The sequence below is a fragment of the Podarcis bocagei genome, assembly GCF_964188305.1.
Source record: "Podarcis bocagei genome assembly, chromosome: 2".
Taxonomy (NCBI): Eukaryota; Metazoa; Chordata; class Lepidosauria; order Squamata; family Lacertidae; genus Podarcis; species Podarcis bocagei.
Window position 1 is genome coordinate 69,583,665 of NC_138126.1, and position 23,157 is coordinate 69,606,821.

The 23,157-nt window shown below is 43.8% G+C and overlaps 1 protein-coding gene across 3 annotated transcripts in view; it reads left to right on the top strand.

Annotated features, from left to right (window-relative positions):
• The first annotated feature begins 11,468 nt into the window (after positions 1-11,468).
• CAMK2A (calcium/calmodulin dependent protein kinase II alpha) overlaps positions 11,469-23,157 on the top strand; it is a 109,356-nt gene continuing 97,667 nt past the window's right edge. For 2 of the 3 annotated variants that reach the window (XR_014004590.1, XM_081180761.1), the window contains exon 1: positions 11,469-11,808. Coding sequence is in view for 1 of the 3 variants with exons in the window: in XM_081180761.1 (XP_081036887.1) it covers positions 11,747-11,808 (62 nt within the window). In the remaining 2 variants the exon portion in view is untranslated. The remainder of the gene's footprint in view (positions 11,809-23,157) is intronic. The other variant, XR_014004591.1, reaches the window with a different exon arrangement.

The window sequence follows — 23,157 nt, forward strand, 5'->3', positions numbered from 1 at the left end:
TCCTTGCAGATACAGAGCATGTCAGTGAGAAAGGAAGGTGGCCTTTGGGGCATGCTTTGAGATATACAAGGGAAGATGGGAGAGCAGGCAAGCCCTCTCCAAAGAGTGCTGGTCTGTAAACTGGCCTCAGCTGCAAACCGCTGACTCTTCAGACCTCCTTGCAGTCTCCTTTTTGCCTGTCGCCCACAAGTGTCAAACCTCTTTCTGATTTGCTGACCTCATTCCAAACTGAGGTCACACCCACACCTTACGTTTAAAGCACCTTTCTTCTCCCCAGGGATCCTGAGAACCGTAGTTTTCCCCTCACAGAGCTGCAGTTCCCAGGCCTTTTTTTTTTTTGCAGGGGTGGGGGAGGAAGCTATGTGCTTGAAGACTTATGAATGGTGGGAATGTTACCCGATTCTAACCACCCGCCACCATTAAGTAGCTGTGGCCACCAGCAACCCAAAGCCATCTAAGCTCATTTCTGGAAACCCCCTTGTGCCTGTTAAAGGCACATCTTTAGCTGTTAGCTAGACTTGAAAGTCTTGAGAAAATGCCCTCACTTTGCACAGCCATAATATTATTGCTTGTCAATGCCCTCCTTCAACAATGAAAGGAGAATTGGTAACCTCTACGTAGATTACTGCAATGTGTTATACGTGGGGCTGCCTCTGAAGATGGTTCGGAAATTTCAGTCAGTGCAAAATTCAGCAGCCATGTTGCTCACTGGGGCAAGACTGTTTGAGCATATAACACCAATCCTGGACTGACTGTAAAGGTAAAGGTAAAGGGACCCCTGACCATTAGGTCCAGTCGTGGCAGACTCTGGGGTTGCGGCGCTCATCTCGCTTTATTGGCCGAGGGAGCCGGTGTACAGCTTCCAGAACATATGGCCAGCATGACATGACTAAGCCGCATCTGGTGAACCAGAGCAGTGCATGGAAACGCTGTTTACCTTCCCGCCGGAGCGGTACCTATTTATCTACTTGCACATGACGTGCTTTTGAACTGCTAGGTTGGCAGGAGCTGGGACTGAGCAACGGGAGCTCACCCCGTCGTGGGGATTCGAACCACCGACCTTCTGATCGGCAAGTCCTAGGCTCTGTGGTTTAACCCACAGCGCCACCCATGTACCAGCTGCCAATTAGTTTCTGGACCTAATTTAAACTGCTGGTTTTGACCTATCCTATAAAGCCTTAAACAGCTCAGCACCACAATACCTCAAGAACTGCCTCTCCCCATATAAACCAATCCAGACTGTAAATTCATCATTTGAGGCCCTTGAAGTGCCATGTTTTCTCTTTCTCTCTTGCATAGACACATACACCCACAAAGGGGAATCAGAATACCCTTGTTTCCTTTCTGAATGTCTGCAGTTTCAAGCTTAGACATACATTCCTTGGCACCCTGGAAGGACATGTAGCAAATGAGATGGCTTCTGCAATGGTCATTTTGTATTTGGAAAGCAGCAAGCAATGGCATATGCTGTGCGCTGTTTAAAGCAAGACATTTAATTAAGATGCAATAAGTCACAAAGCAGGATGAATGGCTAGTGGAGGGGGAACCCTCAAAATTCCGGGGCACATGAACCAAAGACAGCAAGTCTTTAGGGCATAAGCTGTAACACCACAGGAGCTATTTCAAACGCCTCACTCAGCATGCAGGCGCTACCGAAGGCAGTGAAATCTGCCTCGAGCACAACTGGCAGAGCAGAGTGTGAGCAGCAAAACACCATGTGAGGTAATGGAAACCTGACTAGCCAGAAAGCAAAGGAAGCCCTCGTACATTGTGGCTGAGCTTTGCAAGGCACACGGAGGACCAGTGATTCTCAACACATAGATGGAGATCTGCTCTGCAGTGACAGACAGAAGAGAACAGAAGGTACAAGCTAGAACAAAGCTGGTAGCTAATAAAACAAAACAAAAAACCAGCAGGGCTGTGATGTGAAGGAAGGATCAGGCTTCTTATTAGCATAATGATCTTGTGTGCAGGCGGTGCAGGCTCCAACTAACTGTCTGGGCAGTGAGAAGGGGGCATTAAATGGAAGAATATGACCTGGAGGTGAGGGTGGTCTTAATTTATTTATTTGCTTGATTTATTAAATTTCTATACCACCCTTCATCACAGGGCGGTTTACAATATAAAAACACAAAAATGCATATCATAGTAACGAACAAAAACAATAACCCCACGACATGCAGTTTAAAAGGGTATAGGATGCTAATCAGCCCAAGGGCTGGTTGCAGAGGAATGTTTTGCCTGGCTCCAGCCGAACCTCCCTGGGGAAAGCATTCCACAAATGGGAGCCACCGTAGAAAGGCCTGTTCTCTTGTTGCCACCCTCCAAACCTCTCATGGCACACGAAGAAGGGCCTCATATGTTTTGTTAAGAGGTGGCTTGGCAAGCACCTCTGGGAGACTGTTCCCTATCCACAGCACCAATACTAAAAATTCATTGTTTGTTTATATTCCAAGTAGAAGAAGCCTAGGCCAGATGTTAATATTCTGAGAAATACACAATGCACAATCCTCTCATCTTCCTCTCATACAAAGATACAGAATGGAATATTTCTCTGTTGAGTGGAGAGACTAGCGATGGGTTCTGAAGGCTGGCATAATTTCCACCAAGTCATCCGCTGCACTTTCAACCTCCCCAAAGAGTTTGGTTATCTATAGCTTCATCCTTCTCATAGTGCTTCTCACTTTCAGCGCAGCAATGAGTAAGATCCAGATGGCGTAAGGATTTTGTAGGCAAACACAAAAAACCATTATGAATTCTCAGCAATGGTTCCATAAAGCCAGCTTTACAGGAAGTGAGAGAGAGTGATTTTTAGCCCTGTGAAGGCAATTAGCGAGTGGGTTGTGTGTGTGTGTGTTTGCATGCGCATGTGTGTGAGAGAGAATTAGTGTCATGCCTGCTGTCCCTACTCCCAGCCTCCAAGTGGCAAGCTAAAAGTCTGAAGAAAGGCTATGCGTGTACAGCCTTGTGTGCATTGCTCGTACCTGCGGTAGGTTGGAAGCAGGATGCTTCTAGATGCCAGTTGCTGGAACCCATAGGAGTGGAGAGCGCTCCTGTGATTGGTTCCTGCCTGCTGGCTTCCCATAGGCACCGGGCAGGCCACTGTGAGAACAGGAGGCTGGACTAGATGGGCCATTGGCCTGATCCAGCAGCCTCTTCTTAGGTTCTTACAGCTGGTGACTGCCTCAGTAGGCCTAGCAAAGTTATCAAGTACAGTGGTACCTCAGTTTAAGAACAGTCCGGTTCAAGAAAGATTAGGTTTACAAACTCTGCAAAACTGGAAGTAGTGTCTTGGTTTGAGAACTTTACCTTGGTCTAAGAACGGAATCCAAACAGTGGAAGGGCACCGGCAGCGGGAGACCTCATTAGGGAAAGCGTGCCTCGGTTTAAGAATGGCTTTGGTTTAAGAACAGACTTTCAGAATGGATTAAGTTTGTAAACCGAGGTACCACTGTAACTGCCTTTCAGTAGGAAGTTGGCTGATTACTTTCTTTAATGTGTCTAGGAAAAGGCAGGAGAAGATGGGGAGCATTTTGGAAAATGGGCATGTTTCCCACACCCATGGTGCGAATTATGTAATCTGCGCCTGACAGAAATTTGGAATTTGAGGCAGACAGACAGAGAGCTGAGTTTAGGACACTGTAAACCAACAGTGATTTGGGGTGCTGACTATCTCCCTAGAGACCTGATGTGGAAACAGTGGACTTGGGCTGGGTGCTGGAATATTTGAACCGTGCCCCTACTCACACTCAACCTGTGTACTTGGTTAGTACTTGCACCCCAGGAGCTTCTTTCCACCTGAAGAAGTGGGCTAAGTGTAATGCTTTTTTAACTCAATAGTCACATGAGTCCTATTCCTGGATTGCACACAGAAAATTCTGTGTGTTCTTTTTCTTTTGTTGAATACCTTGTATTCAAAATTTGGTCCTGAAAATCTCCTGCACTGGGGAGCTTAAATAAAGGCGTTTTTTCTTCTGTCTGGAGATGGTCACCTCCCATGTGTGATGTCACGTGCTGTTACTGAACCCCTTTCAGGTTAACTTAATCTGAATATATCTATGTATATTCCAGAATCTATCTGGACCATACCTTCTTGTCAGCACCTTCTGCAAATTAAAGCAAAACTAAAGAGCTTCAATCTCCTTTAAAAAAAAAAACACACACAAAAACCCCACCATCTTCTGTATTCTAATCTCGCTCACATTTCACAGTGCTTCATTGGGCCTGCTGAGTGTGATTAATCAAATAATTCTCCCCATCATTACTTCTTCATTAGCCTAATTTTTCTCAATGGCTGAGGCTCTCTCATTTTCAGTCCCGTTTCCAAGAAATGCTTCTCCGTTCCCTCCCCAGCACTGCAGCAAGAGCCTCGCTGCCTTGCGTTCTCATGACACATGTCATCACTCACTCAATCAGAAACAAGACATGCTGTCATTCGCTCACCTCAACCGGTCTCTCCATAGCCAGTTTTTGCAGGCAATGTGCCGAATTGAAAATCCCAACCCCTCCCCCATACCAAGAAGCTGCTTACATAACTTAGTTTTACTCCTTTTACAATGAAAAACAGCCTTCAAAGCATCTTTCTAATTATGTGTTCATTTATGTTTCATGAAATCGGGCCTGGCTGTTAGAGGCTCCCGGGGTTGGTATTGCAAAAGCAAGAAACAACAAACTTGGAGGCAATTGTGTAATCAGGTGGTTGGAGGATAATCACAGCTGCTCTTTTTTTCCTAAAGCAAAGACAGGTCACTCAGCATCCTGTTTTTTTACTGGTTCAAAATGTGGAAACGGTAAAGAAGGGGAATCTGTGGTTCTCTGGATGTTGTCCGACTGCAACTCCCATCATCCCTGACCATTGTCTATGCTAGGGCTAATGGGAATTGGGAGTTCAACCACATCGTGAGGAGCCACAGATTCCCCACCCCAGCTGTAAAGAAATAATTCTCACTTTGGGCAATGCTCTAACCCCGCCTTTGAAAATATCCTGAAACCAGATTAGCTCCAGGCAGACAGCACAGACTTGAACTGATGCAGTAGTCTTTTCCTTCCTTCCAGGGGCCCCTTGAGAATTGTGTGACTAGGGATCTCTAGAAAAGTTAATATGTCCATAGTCTATGTGCCCTTACAATACATAGCAAGTTCTTAAATTGCCAGCCTTGGTAACTCTAAAAGCAGAAAGGTCTCTGTACATATGCCCTTACTACAAAAAAAGAAGCATTAGTATAGAGCAAATATTTAGCTGGCCTTGAAGAGAGAAGGAAGAGACTCCCTCTTGCAGATCAACATGCAGGGGTGTGTGACCCAGTGTCCTGTTGTAATGTGTGCGCCTGTGTAAATGTGGGCATACCTCATTTTATAAGGGACAATCTCCTGGATTCAATTAGATTTCCATTGTGCTACCTCAATAGGTGCTCAGCCATCAGTCTCTTGCTGCTGGCAATGGCATACTTCTTTAGTTCAGATTTAGCGCTGATGGCATTAGACATAATGTGTCTCTGCAAGGGGCTGCAATTATCTGGCAAGGTATAAGCAGAAAAGTATAGACCGAGGCAAACTCTCTCCCAAGATGATTAAAATCACTTCCCTAGCCTCCATCCATCAGCTTGCCTGGCTCTGCCTTACAAGTTTCACACGGCAATTTGGTGGAAGGGGACAGCAGAGGAGCCTGGACTAGTTCTGGCAGGTGTCTGCAGACCGGAATTGCAGTGGTTTGTTTTCACTCCGCCAAGGTTTGGGTTTTTTTGTCCAATTGTGAAAGTGAAAATGTTGAAAAAGAGATTGAAGGCACGTGATCCTATCTGAAACAGCTTTAGCTATACATTCACCATGGTTCGTTGGTGGTCTCCCAGTGGTCAGGGATGATGGGAATTGTAGTCTCAAAACATCTGGAGGGCCGGAGTTTGCCTATGCCTGCTGAAGAGCAACCCTGCAGTCTATATTACCCTACTTTAGACCCTCTCCTCAGCAATGTGGGTATGGATCACCAACACGGCAGCCTCAGATGCAAAGGCTTCCATTGGCAGCCCCAGGCAGGGGTCCCAGTATCTGAGCTTTCATTTAAAAAGCAGAGTACAGCATGTCTCTAGCCCTCTTACAAAGAAAAGGTGGTTTGCAGAAGAAGAGCTGGCCAGAGAGTGGAGTGACAGCTCAACTGCCCCTGCTAGCTTGTGTTGAAAGGAATGGGGTCTGTCCTAGGAATTGAGTAACTTCACCCATTCTTCCCCTGCAGCCCCCCATTTTGGGGTCCTGTGTCGGCTATGTTGGTTGACGTGTCCAATGTGTTGCGGTTTCTGCAGCCCAAGCAGGAGTCTCTGCGTTGGTGGACCTCCCTCCCTCTAGCAGAGGCCAGTGGATGGGGATGTCTGCTACATAATCATTCCCTCCAGCTGGAAGGACCAGGGTTTAGGACTGCAGCCCTAAACATCTTTATTTAGAAACACCTTTGGTCTTGCATGTGGTTGCTGGTCTATTTTTGTTATGTGGGGCGGTTGATGACTGATTTGTTGTCTTGTTTGTAGTTATAATCTTATTTTACCCAATTAGGTGGTATATGTGGTATTTTTACATTGTTGGCACTGCAGTCTTCATGAGAGCCATGTTTTTTGGCTATTTAGCAAGATCTCAATGTTATAAACAAATAAAAATAAATAAGTTGATGGCAAGAAGAGACACTGTTCTCCAGTCCAATGTGCCTGACTTTTTTTCAAGAAGTTCTTCTTGATTCATACATTTCTGGGTGGATCACAAGGCCTCTTGCATCCCTTTAAAAGGGTGGAGGGAGCAAGACTGTTCTTTTCCATCCCCTTGTGGTTTCACCAGTTTCCCTCCCTAGAAAGATTTGTGCTCCTGACTTTTATTGTTGTTAGCCGCCCTGAGCCCAGCTTTGGCTGGGGAGGGCGGGATATAAATAAAAATTATTATTATTATTATTATTATTAGTGGAGTATATGCCTCCCATTCATTTTTTACAAGTTGGATGTAAATTAGGGTGGCCACGTGTCTTATTTGACAGAGGACAGTCCTGTATTTGAAAGGCTATCAGAGTAGAGTCCTCTGTTTTCAAGGAACCCTCTGTTGTCCAATCCAAGTCCTTGGTAAAAAGAAAGAAAGAGTGGAGACCATCATTAGCAGCTGGACAGCAAACAGAGCCTTCCCAATATAGTGAGATGTATTTCTATTTAAATTATAGTAATTATTTTAATTCTGCATCTGTACATATAAATTAGCACATGCAAATTTTATGCAAACCTGTGCCATGGTGATGTGTTTTCTCTTCCTGGACAATGTGGAAGTTGTCTCCTTAGAGCACTTTCCTCCTGGAAGCAAAGCAATTAACTAGCCATTATATTTGTAAGGGTCTTCTACTGTTTCTAGAAGGGCTAGAGAGAGAGCAAAGCAGAAAGGGAAAAGTCACTGGCCAAAACAGTCATCTGTACAAACTCTTCCAGGAGGGGCCAAGACGTCCCCATCATGCCATGTTTGTGAGGCATCTGCCTAATCACTGTTGGTAGACAGAATGCTGGGCTCCTGGATCCATCGCTCTGACCTAACGCAGGAAGTCTGACATTCATAGATTCCTAGACGTTCTAAGACCTGTGTTCCAAGCTGGGCCTCCTGCCATTTGCTGACAAATTGTTCTCAACACTATTCTATGCCATTTAAACAAACACCATTCGTTAGTCACTGCTGAGGTAACAATGTCAGGAATGCGGAGAAACAGAATCTGCTTTTGGCTTTAGTTTTGATGCAGCCCGGCCCATCTCGCCCCCAGCTTCTCCTTTTGCAATTAAAAATAATAATTACCGTAGTTCTCCACTTTTCAGTCAAATGTTCTCCCCCCATGCTGGTGGACAGGAGCTTGATTCTTCTATGGAACATGTCATCTGACTGAAATCTGCTGGTGGATGGAGTTGAAGTGTATTGTGTGGAGGAATAAAAAGCAGGTGTTTTCACAAAGATGGCAAAAGTGCAATTAAATGGAAAGCCATTCAGGATTACCTTCTCCTCCATCTTATTCTTTCTGACTATCCTTCTCCATCCACCTTAGCACCCCACCCCACTCTGGTCCACTCTCTCTACCTCCTTTTCTCCCTGCTGCAGAAAAGCACTGAGGCTTGGGACTTGATTTCAGCCTGGTTAGTTTTGCACCTTTCCCCAGTTCTTTACCATACCTACAGAATGGGGTGCAAAACCTCTAAAATGGGGGTGGTGGTGGTGGAGAGGAATCTCTGCAACAAGTCCACACTAGCAGTAGTTTGCTTCATAGCATTACTGAGAATAATGCTGGCTGCTAACAAATTGTCCAGAACTGCTCCGGTCACTATGACACCTGCAGATGTTTGAGAATGGAATGTGAGCGGCATGCCTCCTTAGTGATGAAATCATTTTGGATCAGGCTGCAACTGCAATGGCCTGTCTGCCTTTCACCCTAGTTTTAGGTCTCTCTGTGTGTCTTCACTTAAAGAAATAACTTGGATCAAAATTTCGTGCCAAGGAAAGGTGAATTCTGTAAGTAGCATGAAACATGTCTATGTGCATCTATTTGCTGATTTTCCATGATTCATGCATGGGACAGGATGGAAGTTTATAAAAGTATGTATGGTGTGGAGAAAAACATGATACTAGAACCCAGGATCATCCAATGAAATAGATTGGCAATAGATCCAGGACGGGCAAAAAGAAGTACTTCCTCACACAATACATGCTTATTTTGTGGAATTTGCTGCTGCAAGGTCTATTAATGACCACTAGCTAGGTTACATGGTTTCAAAAGAAAATTGGGCAAATTCATGGAATCACAGAATTATGGCATTGGAAGGGGCCACAAGGGTCATCTAGTTCAATCCCCTGCAATGCAGGAATCTTTTTGCGTGGGGGTCAAACCCACAACCCTGAGATTAAGAGTCTCGTGCTCTACCTGAGCTATCTGGTTGGAAGATAAGATTATTAATAGCTACCAGTGCAAGTTCAAAGGCAATATACTGCTGAGGCTGCAATCATGTACACACTTACCTAGGAATAAGTTCCATTGCATTCAGAGACAGATCCTTTTGACTACACTTGTACAGGATTGCACCATTAATAGCAGTTGCAGGACAGCGACAACAGGAGAGGGTGATTACTTCCATTGCCTATAGCAAGGGCACTCCTTCACACTAGGTATAATGTATCTGTTCGTCATAGTAATGTGGTATTATTCAAGGAAAGCTGTCTAATAATAGAACCTCTACTGTTCCCTTTATGGGTTCAAAGATTACGCCAGACATTGCCCACACATTTTCAAGCTCAACTTGTGACATCATGAGGTCTAGAAAAATTATTTCAATATTAAAGGTCAGAATGTTGACTTCTGCAGCCAGTACAATGCTTTCCATCATTTCCGGTACTTGTGAACACCACAAAGTTCTGAGTATAAATCTCTGAGTTTGTGGTCACTGTTTTACGAAAGAAATATTTCTTAATGTGCAAGCATCTGTTGAGTTAAGAGGCCTGGAACTCTTAGAAATCAGAACACAAACTGAAACCTTGATTGTTCAATGAAGAGGTTTATTTTTTAGTACAGTGCTTTGCTTGCTCATACCTATACAGACTGGTGTTCTTCCTTCCGGAATTCTCTGCAAGTCCTGGCATGGACAAGTCTATGCTGCTTAGATCAGAGCATTTTGGAATCCTGATCTGGATCAATGAATGGATCTAATGTAGGCAGTACAGCATCTGGAACATTTAATGCCTGTAGTCTCTGCTGGAGCATGGCTACCACTGAGCATGATGAATTCTTGTCTCTTTCAAAGCCTGCCAATAAGATAACTTGCTGGGAAATGGGGGCACTTTGATTTTAAAATACAACATTGTATAAGAATGAGAAGCCCAGTAGTAGAATTTAGTATCTGAAGGAAAAGGAAATAATTCCACATTGGTTGCTTTTTGGCTGTGTACACACCAATTTGTAGCACAGAAATGTCATTTTTCTTGCTATGCAATCATTCATGCTCATTCTCAACATGCTGCTTTCAGTATAGATTGACTGTACTGGAGATCCTGCTATGCAGACAGTTGGGTGTGGGTACTATGGAAAAAACCCTGTTTGAAAATTTATCCCCTTGTAATCTTGGTATATGACCGCCAACCATATCATTGGGCAGGTGAGGATACACTCCCCATTGCTGAAGACTACCAATTATGCTGTGGGTTGTGATGCAGAAGCAATCTGCAATAAGCTTTTATTTTTGCAATGAAACCAGTTTGTCAAGAAGTGTTTTTTAGGAGGGAAAAACAAGCAACAGGTCTAGGTTTTGTGTGGACTAGTTGGGGGGGGATGCTCAGTTTCCATGGACTCTAAAATAAAATGCCATGTGTGCACATCCTTTGATTACACACCTTCATGGATGGAAATGCTGAAAAATAATAATATGAAAACTAGAAATAAGCAAGCACTTGCCACACAACTCAGGAAAGTTAATATAAAATAGTCCTCACAAGCATTACAAAGATGTGGAAAAGCCTAAACATATTTAATATGTTTGTTCCTGTGTGGGCGACCTTTTAATATGCGAAAAGGCTGGCTCATTGCATTCCCAACTGCTAGAGAGGGAGGATTTCGGGGTTATTGGCAGAAGATATGGCTCTCAAAATGTAGGCATACTTTTCCGGCATCCTTAACTCAGCCCACACTCCATAATCACATCCACACAAGGACTGATGTCTGCTAGGCAACCTGTCCTTCCATCAGGATGCTTTTCCTCATCAGCAGCTGCATATAACTAACTACTGTATCATGCTGTTCTTGTTTTCTCTCTCTCTCTCTTTCTCCTCCCCCACTCCTCAGGAAATGTTTTTTTTCCCCTTTTCCTTTTCCTAAGTTCCAATGGCAGAAACAGAAAGTGCATGAAATCTGGGCCAGACACCCTACTGGGAATAAAGCTCTGTTGCTGCTTTCCAGAAGGTTTTGCAGATTCTGAATTAGTTTTAGCTGCTCCCCCTACAGGAATTGGAAAAATTCAGACTGCCTTATACTTTATTTATTCAAAAACCATGGTGTATCCCTTTAAAGGCACCCCATTCTAATGGTCCTAAGTAAGACTCACAGGTGCCTTCAGAAGCAGCCCCTTAAATCTCCCCCAAAAGTAGCTGTGGCTGAAGGAAGCATAATGTTCCTTTAAACCTTGAAAGTATTGCAGTTGCCTGGGCAACGCAGCAATACCTGTCTTTCCGGAGAATAAGATGCAGTTGCCAGGGCAACAGCATCCTGTCTTTCCAGAGACCATCCTGTAATGTGGAAACTGCAGTTTCCATAGTAACCTTTTTGCCCCAGTTAATTCTCAGTTGCTTGACTTAATTTGCCTATATATATATATATATATATATATATATATATGGTCTTCTCCTTCAAGTCATCTTCTGTTTTCTGGCTAAGGATGCAGTTTTCACAGTGACAGAGTCAGGGCGTTAGAGAGCTGCAAAGTAGCGGGCGAAGCAGGTGTTTGGGAAGCAGTTACCCAGGCAACAAAACCAGGGCGTTCCAGAGGTGGTTGCTATGGAGAACTGGATGCTGACGAAGGCTTGTGAGGCTGAGAAGACAAATTGCCCTCATCATTATCTCCAGGCTTGTCAATCATACATATTCGCTTATTTACCTCTGAGAAGGCGAGAGCGCTAGGAGCGAAGAGGAAAACGAGAAAGTGCGTGCTGAAGAGAGGAGAGGTGTTTGTGTAAAACTTCACGCCAGGGGAGGCAGTCACCATCCAGGATGGCAACCATCACCTGCACCCGGTTCACGGAAGAATACCAGCTCTTTGAAGAGCTGGGGAAGTAAGTTTAAGACAGATACAGTGTGTGTGTTTTGGGGGCAGGGATTGTACTGGAAATGAATGAGAGTACTGGACTGAGGAGTCGGAGGGGGGGATGGAGGCATCAGCCAGAATGGGAACAGCTGGCATCCCGGGGGGAGCGGGGGGGGGGGAGAAAAGGCAACGGAGTGAACAATAAAACAAACTCGCAGGAGAGCAGGGAAATGTAGGCTTTAAAGAGGGCAGGAGGGGGGCTTCCAGGAAAGGAGAGCCAGTCTTGGAGCTGGCAAAACATTTTTTCAGTCTGCTGATAAAATAAGGGTTCCATATTCCTCCACTTTTGTAAAGCAATGAGATCAGTGTGGGACGTGTTAAAATCGCTTGCTAACATCGTTCGCGCTTGCTGTGTGTGTATACTGTACTTGTGTTGCTATCTGTAGTTCTGAGATGACCCAGCAGAAGAGGGCAAGGGCACTAGGATCCAGGTTAAAATAATTACGCCAAGTGCCACTTTCTTTTTGGGGAAGTTGATGTGCTTGATTTGCCTCGCAAAGCACAACTTTCCGGGGAAGTCGCTGTCTTCCCAGGGAACGAAGGACTGGTGATTTATAAAGCAGCCCTGGATTGCAGTTGCCCCATTGCTTATATTCCCTTAACCCTCTTTTCAGGTGAGACAGTTTTAGAGAGAACACTGAAACCTGTGTGTAAAAACACTCACAGGTATGCAATAGAAACAGAATGAGAGAATGCCAGCTGGGTTTTTGAGACTGTAATGAACAGATGTGACAGTGTATAGTTTTGCATATTAAACCACATCTTTGCATGCACAGCTAGGTTTGTACCTCTCTTTTGCAGTCAGCTTGCATATCTCTTGTTCCGAGTATGTTTGTGTGCATATGACCACATGTGTGAATTTATATATCTGTTTCACTTTGCATATGCACTTCACTTTAAAGAATGGGAGAATTCACTTTACATGATCAAGTATCTTAGATGCATATCAGGCAATGCATATATCTTTCATGTGTCAGTAGTGTGCCTTGTATATGTGTGTCTATATATCTATATCTATAGATATGTAACTTGTTCATAAGAGCACATTTAGATGTTCAAGACTGGAAGGATATCTCCTATAAATGATCCTCGAATAGTGAGCATTTATGGATTTTTGTGTGTTTATGTGCTTTTTCTCCACACACGTTGACAATCCTAAGTGTCTGTATAAATAATCCTTTGTTGGAAACCCTCTTGTTTGTGCTGGCATTTTTCTGTCTTTGCAACATATTGTGAATATGTGCTCCTGATTTGAATATGTAGGTGTGTCTATTTGCTGGCATTCGTGTTTCTCCAAGTCCACACAGTGGTACTTTGCATACATATAAATGTTTGCATGCAAGTACCTGGAATTTTGGATGCATTTAGTTGCACTGGGGGATATCTTCACAGCAAACAAGATTCGAGAAGGGGTGGTAGAGGAAATTAGACTCATGTGTTAACACATGTGGTTTAGCACATGCAATTTAAAGCGGAGAACAGGACAAAGTGGGATAAATTCAGTAAGAGTCAACTCCACAGAAGTTGAACCCGTTTAAACTAGCTGGGTACATGTACCCCTCTGATGTGTGTGCACATATGCATTTGTGCAGGGAACATATTTAGATGTGGTTCACCAGACATTGCATTCATTTTCACAAACATTTGGGCTGTTGAATCATGCATAGGTGGCGGAATGATGAGTCAGTGGCCAGATCTCTGCAAAGCTTTATTTCAGTCCAGAAGATGAGTGCGATTCCTTCTTAATTGACACCTGGGAAAGACTCAAACCTGTTTCTTCGGGAAGCTTTCTAACATCACCCCCAGCCCTCATGCAGGCGCTGTTTTGAGGGGTGCTAATGGCTGTGAGTCTGTGAAGTGTTCACAAGAGCCATTGAATTGGATGGAGAGCTTATAAGGAGCAGCGTTTAGATGGTACCTGGCTCAGAAAGAGAGGGCACAGTGTTCCAACAGTGTGAGAATTCAGGTTAAAAATAAAAAAGCTGGCTATCTTTGGTTACCTCACAACAGTCTGGTATGGTCAGCATCTATTACTGACTCCCCCCCCCCCTGCCCTGGCTCGTTCCCTGTCACTTCACCCAGCACTTCACTCAAACATTCCTATGGTCAGAAGGGTGTGGCAGAACTTCCATTTTTCCTCTGTTACAGCTTAGGAGGAGATTGTTGGTGTCACACAGTATCCCATGGAAGGCTGCATGTGCCTTTGGTTGTGAAATGTTATTGACTGTGACGCAGGAAGGAAAGGATAAGTGTTGCATGGAACATGTCTCTGTCTGGCGGATCTGCCCAAAGCACACTTCACCCACTGTTTTCCATAGTCCTTTGAGCAGTGAGCCACGTTGTTAAAATGTTTTCTGGATATTGTATTACATGTTACTCAACACGGTTGCAAGATGGCCACTTCCTCAGGAAGAAAGCCAAAACAAGTGGGATTTGCTGGAGAGGTTTTGTTTAACTTGAGGCACGAGGTTATGCATATCTTCATCTTAAGATATTTCAGAGCGTACTCTTATGTGGGACACTGTCAGAGATTGTTTTTACTAGACATGAAGGGGCTTGTTTGGCGGGCACCTTCTTCCAAACACAAGCAAACCCCAAAGAATGTTATTTGCATCTTAAAAGCTTATCCATGCATTTACTGAGGCAACTCATGTCCTAGTCCTCAAACTGAACTACTCACAGAGGATCCACTGGTATGCAAATTATTTGTTTCAAGAGATTATTTTGAGTACTGGGCTACTATCAATAAATTTTGGCTACGTCGTCGTTAGCATTATTAACATGCATTATGTTTTTGTGGAAATGCCTAATGTCACACCCTTCTCATATTGAGTAAATGTGTAACAAAAATATAGCTCTTTTAGGGAACACGTCCCCAATCCCCCTGCTTATTATATTCTAGATTCACACAGCAAAGAAATAATGGGCTTGCAAATCCCACCAGGATAAAGATGGCAGCACCAAGGGAGTAGACTTGGCATTTCTCATTCTCCCCACAGCGCTCCTAAAACATGGCTGTTTGAAAGATCTAACACACCACTGGCTATATGGAGTGTATGTTAGTTGGAAGATGTGGTGTGTGGAGGTTGCTATTTGTGTTATATAAGACAAAGGCACTCCAGGATGAGAAAGCAAAGTACATTTTGGCAGACTGCAAGCAATGAAAAGGAACTTGTGAGTATGCTGCCCCTGGTGGAGACGGAGTGAAATACCTCCGATTACGTACCTTTCCAGGGTCCTGTGGGGAACAAAGTGACTTGAGAAAGGAAATATATTCAGCATATAAAATACTGTCATTTGATATTTATGTTTGTCTTAAATTGGACTGAAAAATCATTCTTGGAACATCACTGTCTCCAGGTGGGATTCAATTGCATACTGGCAAATTCAGGTTCCACAGTGAGAGTTGATTGGGAGCTCTTGCACTGCAAAACCACTTCCCCAAAGGATCAGACCTTTTGTGTTAAGGAAAGTTCAGAATAACACTTTGATGCAACATCATTTAACCTCCCCGTAAACAAATCAGGCTGAATGTGTAGTAAACAGGTTGTGTGGAAGCACCCTTGGTTAAAGTTATTTTTTTTTTTGTCCAAAATCAAAGCAAAAGAAAAACCCCACCAATCCAACATAATATTATTATTAGTGGTAGTAGTAGTAGTAGTTGGAACCAAGCAACCCTACTGTTTGGCCATGGAAAGAACAATTTTCAGAATTGATATCAAGTAAAGGTAGCCAAAGTTTAGAGCTTTCATTGGTAAGGAACATCCAAATTTGAATTCAGTCTTACTCATTGGAGAGGCTTCCAGTATATTGAGACACACAATAACTTCGTCAAATTCTGAGGGCAGCTTTTCCAGTGCCATATGAAACAGAACTGTTGGTAGAGAAACATTATGTTCTATCTACCATCTATCTATCTTTACCTGGCTGTGTTAAATGGTTTTAAAGTCATTTTAAGTTAACCAATCAGAACATTGTTCTAAATTGAGAGCTGATCAGTAATGGAGTGAACTTCCTAGGAAAACAGTAATTTGTATACAGTGGTGTTTTCAGTGAGAGATTAGAAAGGCGTAAGGGACACTTTGAGCATATGATGTTCTGCCACAGAGCTTTTGGTCATAGTGAGCTGCAAGTCTTCAGAATGCTGAATCAGCACATCTGAATCATCACCCCCCCCCCAAGGGGATTGTGCCATGTGTCCTCCTTGATCATTGCTGGTGCAAAGAGAGTAGTAAACACAGATAGCTCACAAACTAAAATGCGCCAGCAGCGCCCAATTCTCCTACAGGTTGATACCTCTTCTTAAGATTTGTATCCCTTCCTCTTTGGTTATACCAGCAGTGGTGAAACTACCCTTCGGTCCCTTCAAGCTCTGTAGTTCCAGTTTGCAATAATATCAATATATGGTTAAGACCAGCATCATGCATCTTCTAGATGCTCATATGGTCCAGCTCCAAATGGTCCACATGCACTGTACGAAAGCACAGGATAATTAAAGAGCATGGAATTCCATATCATTAGCTCCCAGTTGTTGTCACCAGCAGAAATGCACACCTTTTATTCAGTAAATCAATATTAAAATTACTGTAAAAACCCAAGAGCACCCTTATGTTCAAGGGCCTCTTCAGCATCCTCTTTCCCACAGTAGCCAACCAGAGGACTATAGAAATCCCAAAAGCAGAACCTAAGAGCAATAGCTCTCCCCAGCCGTTCTTCCTCGGCAACCGGCACCTGGAGGTGGTATATGGCCATCATGACAACAATAGCCATTGATCCCCATTTCCTCCATGCATTTCTCTGATCCACTTTTAGAGCTATCTAAATCAGCGTCCATCAGCACATATTGTGCAAGTGAATTTTGTAGTCCAGCTATGAGCTGTGTGAAGAAGAAGCTCCTTTTGTCTGCCCTGAATCTCCCGACATTCAGATTCATTTGCATGACCTCAAGTTCTAGCATTATGAAAGGGAGTGGGGACTATCTCTATAATAATAACAATAATTTTTCTATACTGTACATACTTTATACACAACTATCACGTTCCTCCATTACTCTCCTGCCCTCCCCCCAATCTATAGAGCCCCCAAAGTTGTAACCCTTTCTCATGATCATTTTGCATGCCCTTTCCTGTATTTTTTCCAGCTCTACAATGCACTTTTGTGAGATGCAGGAAACAGTAGTACACGGTATTCCAAGGTGCAATCACACCATAGGTTTATTTAAAGGCATTGCAATCTTGATGTTTTTATTCGTTGATCCTTTTCCTAATGATCTCTAGCATGGAACTGTCCATTTATTCCTACTTTTTGCTTCTGGTTCTTTAATGAAGCCTAGGAGGGCCTCTCCTCCTGTCCCAGGACTGCTAAGCCTTCTCAGGAGCTTTTTGGAGAGGGACGTCGTCCAAAAGATTTTGAAAACCTAAGTGAACAATGTGCACTAGATCACCCCATTGGCACACTTGTTGGCGCTCTCGGAAAAACTCTGAAAGGTTTTGGAACAGAACTTACCATTGTAATATTGAACATTTACTGAAGCCTCAGACAGGAACTGGAGAACATATAAAATATGAGCCTGGAGAAGCTCCTTATAATTTGGTTTTGTTCTCTCTCTCTCTCTCTCTCTCTCTCTCTCTCTCTCTCTCTCTCACACACACACACACACACACACACACACAATCTAGTATCTTTTAGATTCTTTAAAACACAATATTCGGGGGGAAGTTACATTTTTATTTGTAATATCATTTTTTTATTTCTTAGCTTTTGAAAACTGCATGATAGAGTTTAATTTTTTTTACAAACCATGTCTTCAATGCAGTTTTTTTAAATCAAATGATATGTTTCAGTAAATTACACCGAATTGGGGGAAATGGTTGTAAGGTCTGACTTAATGTCATGTATGGAAAATGTAATGTCATCCATGACCTTTTTTATCAAATATCCTCTATGTTAAGGGGGGGGAGACCATGATTTGCGCTGTTCAGCAAGGAGTTTTTCATTGCGTAAAGTGTTATACAACTGCTTGGTGTTTTACAGCAGGATTATTATTTTTTTACATCAATCTGAATCCCTATTTACAGAAATTCCCTTTGAAGGAATTATTCCTGTTACAATAATCCACTGGTGTGTTTGGCAGCATTATCTTTTCGATGGCCACTACTTTTTATTATACATCTTGACACTTAGTACAGCCTTTGATTGCGCAAGGTCACACTGCTCCTATCCCTAGAACAAAACTAGAAGATAAGACTTTCTTTTTCCTTTGGGGCATGGTGATAATTAAAATGCAGGGAAGAGCTGACACCACACCAGGAATATCCTTCTCAATGCTAGCATTACTGAGTGGGTCTAGTTAAACTGCCCCCCACCCCCCAATCCCAGGAATGTGAAGGCAGAATTTCTAGAATTCAGTTTTCTTGCATCACTCGAAAATTTGATAGTATGGTCAAAACCCCAGTAGTTCCCTGACCTGGTGATCTTTGAATGATTTGGGCAGGGAGTTGTAGTCCCAAACATTTCAGAGCGCAGCAGGTTGGAAGAGGCAGCTCTTATCATTAGTGAGGCAGGGAAAACTAGCTTCTCCTGGGGGAAAATGCCATTGATCGATCGCTCTGAATGCACGAGCTGATACCTGATGGAAGCAGATGTTTTCCACCCTAATGTTTGTCATGGAATTGTAACAATCCTCAGTCCCAAAGAGGGTTGGGGAGGGGCAAAGAAGATGGAGAAGGGGCATAGAAATGAAGAGGGCAGGGCTGGGGGGAATTGGAGAGGCAAAGAAAAAGAGCAGAATGCCTCTGTCTGAGTTCTTTGAGTTCACCCCCCCCCGCCATAAGCAGGCAAAAGAAGTGGCTGAGTGGAATTATCATGTGACAATATATAATCAGGCCCTTCATTCCCAGAGCTGCAGGGGGAAAAGAAAGGATTTGCTGAACAAATAAGAAGGGGAGAAATTTCCCAACCCACACTTTTCTTTCTAGAAGGGAGATAAGCCCTGAAAATGGTTTGGAGGAGGAGTGGGAGGCAGGCAGGTGGCCTCACAGGCTCACAAGTGTGAAGAACTGTGGGGAAGGAAGCTCTTTTTGCCTCAGGGATGCTGCTGCCTGTGTGGCAGGGACCTGCATGCACTCAGAAATTAAAACGGAGGCAGAAGCCGCTCTCTTCCCACTGACAGTTGGCTACTTCCCCCCAAACCTCTTCTGATAAGTAAGTTTATTCATGAACATGGTGTGCCAAAACATCCTTTGCCACTTTTCAGACAAGGGGAGCTCAGTTATATTGTTTCCAGTAGCCAGAGTGCATGTTCTTTGCATTTATTTCCTGTTTGTCTTCGAAGGGGCTCAACATGGTGGACTTCTGTCCCCTGGCATTATAATATATTTACAAGAGGCTGAGAGGCTGGGCAGACTGAGACATAGTGGCTGGCCCAAGCTCATCTAGTGAGCTTCATAGCTGAGTGGAAACCTGAGTCTGGTCCCCACTAGACATAGGACTCATCTACACTCGTAACACTAAAAATGAGTTTTTAAAGGGTCATGATAACGACGTTCTTTTAAAACGTCAATAATGCATTATTAAAATGCGACACCAGAGAGCGCTGTAGAGTTCTCCCCATGAAATAAGTGGGTCGGCCTTGTAGAAAAGGAAGCAAATAAGAAATCAAGACGCCTTTTATGTTAGAATGATATCAACAACACCGTTCTAAGAATGTTTAAAGACTGAGTATAGATCCAGCCCTAGTCTACCACTGGGCCGCAGTGGTTCTTCAGTTATATACTGTGTGGCCTCCATCACCTTAGAAAGGCACACGTAACTGGTCGCCTTGGTTTGCTCAAGTTGTGCCATGCCATGATGATGGGAGGGTGCAGTTCTCAGGTATGGTTCTTCAACAAATGTCCTGTATTTTCATTGCCTTGTTCTTTTTTGTCTGGGGTAGCCAAGGTAGTTCCTCCCAGGTGTTGTTAGACTACAGCTCCCATCATCCTTCACTACTGGCCGTACTGACTGGGGCTGATGGGGATCGGAGTCCAACAATGAGTTGGCTACCCCCGCTTTAGTAAAGCACCCCAGGAATATGGTGGAAGGGCAGTGTAAAAATATCACACAAATGTAAATATAAATATAAATTGCACTGTAGTAGAGGGAAATATATTGCACATCCTCAAAGCATGTAGGCATTCTGGTTAATGAATCTCCTGGAAACGTGTAACCCAGCTGAGAAGAGCCTCTCAGACCTTGCTGGTACACTTACATCCTCACCTCCCCTGTTTCAGGAATGAGAAGTTGGGGGTGCAGGCTGCATGGGCATTGCTGATCCAGAACAAAGAGGTACCAATACAAAAACAGCACTTTCCAAACACCTTAGAAACGTTTGCTTCACGAGCGGAGAACTTTTTGCAGCCACATTCCCTTTTGGACCATGTCCTGAAGGCCACATGCCAGGGGTGGGCAGGGCCAGAGGCAAAATTAGTCAGAACAGAAAAAGGAAGTAAAAATTATCTTTGTACAGAAGGCCGGCTGGTTTCATCACACCCCCCCCTCTCTATTCTGAATCCAGGCAGGCAAAAGGCAGTTCAACGACACGTTCCAGTCAAGGAGGGTGCAAAGCAGTGTTGGTGCCCTGGAGAGAAGAGGGTGACTCTGGGGAGGGTGTGGGGAAGAGTCCTGAGGACCAGATAGAGAGGCTTGGAGGGCCACAGGCCTGAGGTTTCCCACACCACATGAACCTGCTTCTTGGAAATTCAACCGTGAGAGTCAAATGCAGGTATCCTGACCTTGTATAAATAATATATTTCAAGCATTTTTTGCTTTCAGACGACGGGCTTATATTCATGACACCATCAACAGCAAGGCATTTATAGCATTGGCTGAATGTGTGTGTGTTTGTGTGTGTCTATTTTGCATAGTCGTAGAGAGCTGTTTTCCTGTAGAGACATGAGCCATAATCGTATGAGTGGATCAACACTGCTGATTATTACCAACGTTATCTTTCAATACTATGACTAAAGCTGCGCTTGCCAAATTAAACCAAAGCTGCATGTAGTTCAACATTCAGTTTCCAGTAGTGGCAAATCAGATGCTACTCTGTGTGTGTGTGTGTGTGTGTGTGTGTGTGTGTGTGAGAGAGAGAGAGAGAGAGAGAGAGAGAGAGAGAGAGAGAATGGACATATTTTCCCTATTGGACTTACGGGGAAGAGGCACTTCCAAGATGCTCATTTACATCAGCTGTGAAAAGATGCTTTCTCTATATGCAATGGTGGCAACTGGTTCACATAGAATCATACTGGATCATATTGAGGAAGGAAAGTGTGGGTGTAATAGGAGTGAAGGGGATTTTATGGATAACTCTGGACCAGCCAAATTTGGTGCCAACTGGGGATTTCCTCCCAATGCAAATAGCGGGTTCAGAATGGATTTTCCTCAGGGCTGCAGCTGGGGAGGAAATTGTTAAACTCCTCCTCTCCACTTATCATAGAATCATAGACTTGTAGTGATCCCAATCATTATCAGTCATCCTGGTGGATGTCATATGCATTTTTTAAAAGAACAAAACCAAAGTTGTATTTAACGGCAAATCTAGTTTGGTCTTTCATCTCTGCTCTCTTCTACAGACCGCCTTTGTACAATGTGCATGATCGTAGTGAAGGCTGAATGAAGGGATATATTTGCGGGGGGGGGGGGGGCTCATGTGAGCACTACTTGCTGTCGAACTTTATGCGTGTCTGAATGCCAGCAGGGATGCATCACCCACTCAACCACCTACATGCAGACTGAAATATGGACACAGTGAATCCCAGCCACGGTACACAGAACTCTACGCAATATGCTCTTGCACACATGTCCTTCTGGTTCCTTCCTGAACATGTGCGTACACAACCTTTGAAAGAGAAGAGAAAGACAGTTCCAATCTTACTATATAATAAAAATGTAAGAGTGTCGCCACATGGCTCCCCTTGAAGGATTTGTAATGCTACATCAAAATCCTGGGTTTGCGTGAAGTCAGGGTGTGGCAGAGGAGCATAAGAGAAGGCAGATTGCCCAGCCGTAGTGGCCATGGCATGGGAGCTAGAAGGGAAGGTCACTGAGAATGGGAAGTGGCGGGAGAGGTCTGAATGGATATGGAATTTTAGGGTTTTTTTTGTTTTTTTAAGTTTTAACAAGAAGAAATCGCAGAATTGGATGCAACACAGAAACTAACATCAAGAAGCTAACGTAATACTGTAGACTCTTTCCCAGTTCCTTTCTTGCTGTACTGAAACCTTGTTTTAAATTGCTCAAACCTCTGACAAAGTTTAAAGCTGCCATTTTCCTCTCAATGTCATTCCGCTCTTCCTCCATTCTTCATACTCAAATATCTTCCTCCTCCTTTGTTCAGCTGCCTTACATGAGAGAGATAAAGCATGCAGAGCCCTCAAATATTCTACAGCACTTTCACACAGTGTATATCATTCCTTGTACTACGTGTTGTCTTCAGCATGAAGTTCCAGATTCAATGTAGAACAGATCTTTTATTAACAAGCAAACACCCGTAATATGTGCAACATCGATCAACTGAACCAAATTTTTGTTTATTTATTTATTGCATTTACATACCACATTTGTCTTCCACGGATCTCAAGGTGATGTACATAGTTCTCCTCCTCCCCATTTCATCCTTGCAACAACCCTGTGTGGTAGGTTAGCTTAAGAGATGGTGACTGGCTCAAGGTCCCCCAGTGAGCTTCATGGCTGAGTGGGGATTCAAACACTGCTCTCCCAGGTCCTAGTCCATTGGCTTGAGGGTGAAGTGTAAAGCAGGGCTGTGGAACAGAAGACGAATTAGTTGTCTTTCGGAACTAATTGGGGAGAAGGAGTGGGGGAAGGGGACCCTCCAGGCAATACAGAAGGCCTTCGTGGATATATGTGTGCCTACAGGTACCACACGGAGAATGCCTGGGCCACAGGTTCCTTCGTTGGTGCCCCTTGAGAACATTGATGTCTCAAGCATTTGCTCCTGAGCAACTTGTGAAGTTGTGAGGTGGTCCTGCATGCAGTACAAAAAGGGCAAGCTGAATATTGCTCACAAGAAGTCCAGTGTGTGTGTGTGCGCGCGCGCGCTGCACGTGTAGCATGCACTGAATGCTTAGTGATAATGAGAGCAGTTAAGCCAGAGAGAAGGGGAAATGCAAAAAACAAACAAACTACAGTTTCCATGAAGCTTGCCTATCGCTTTCATTATATCTGACCTGTTCATGGGGGTGTGTCTCAATTTTAATAGAACAAGGTTACACAGTTGTACTGCACATCATGGTCTTGTCTAATCCATATGAGACCCTGGTTC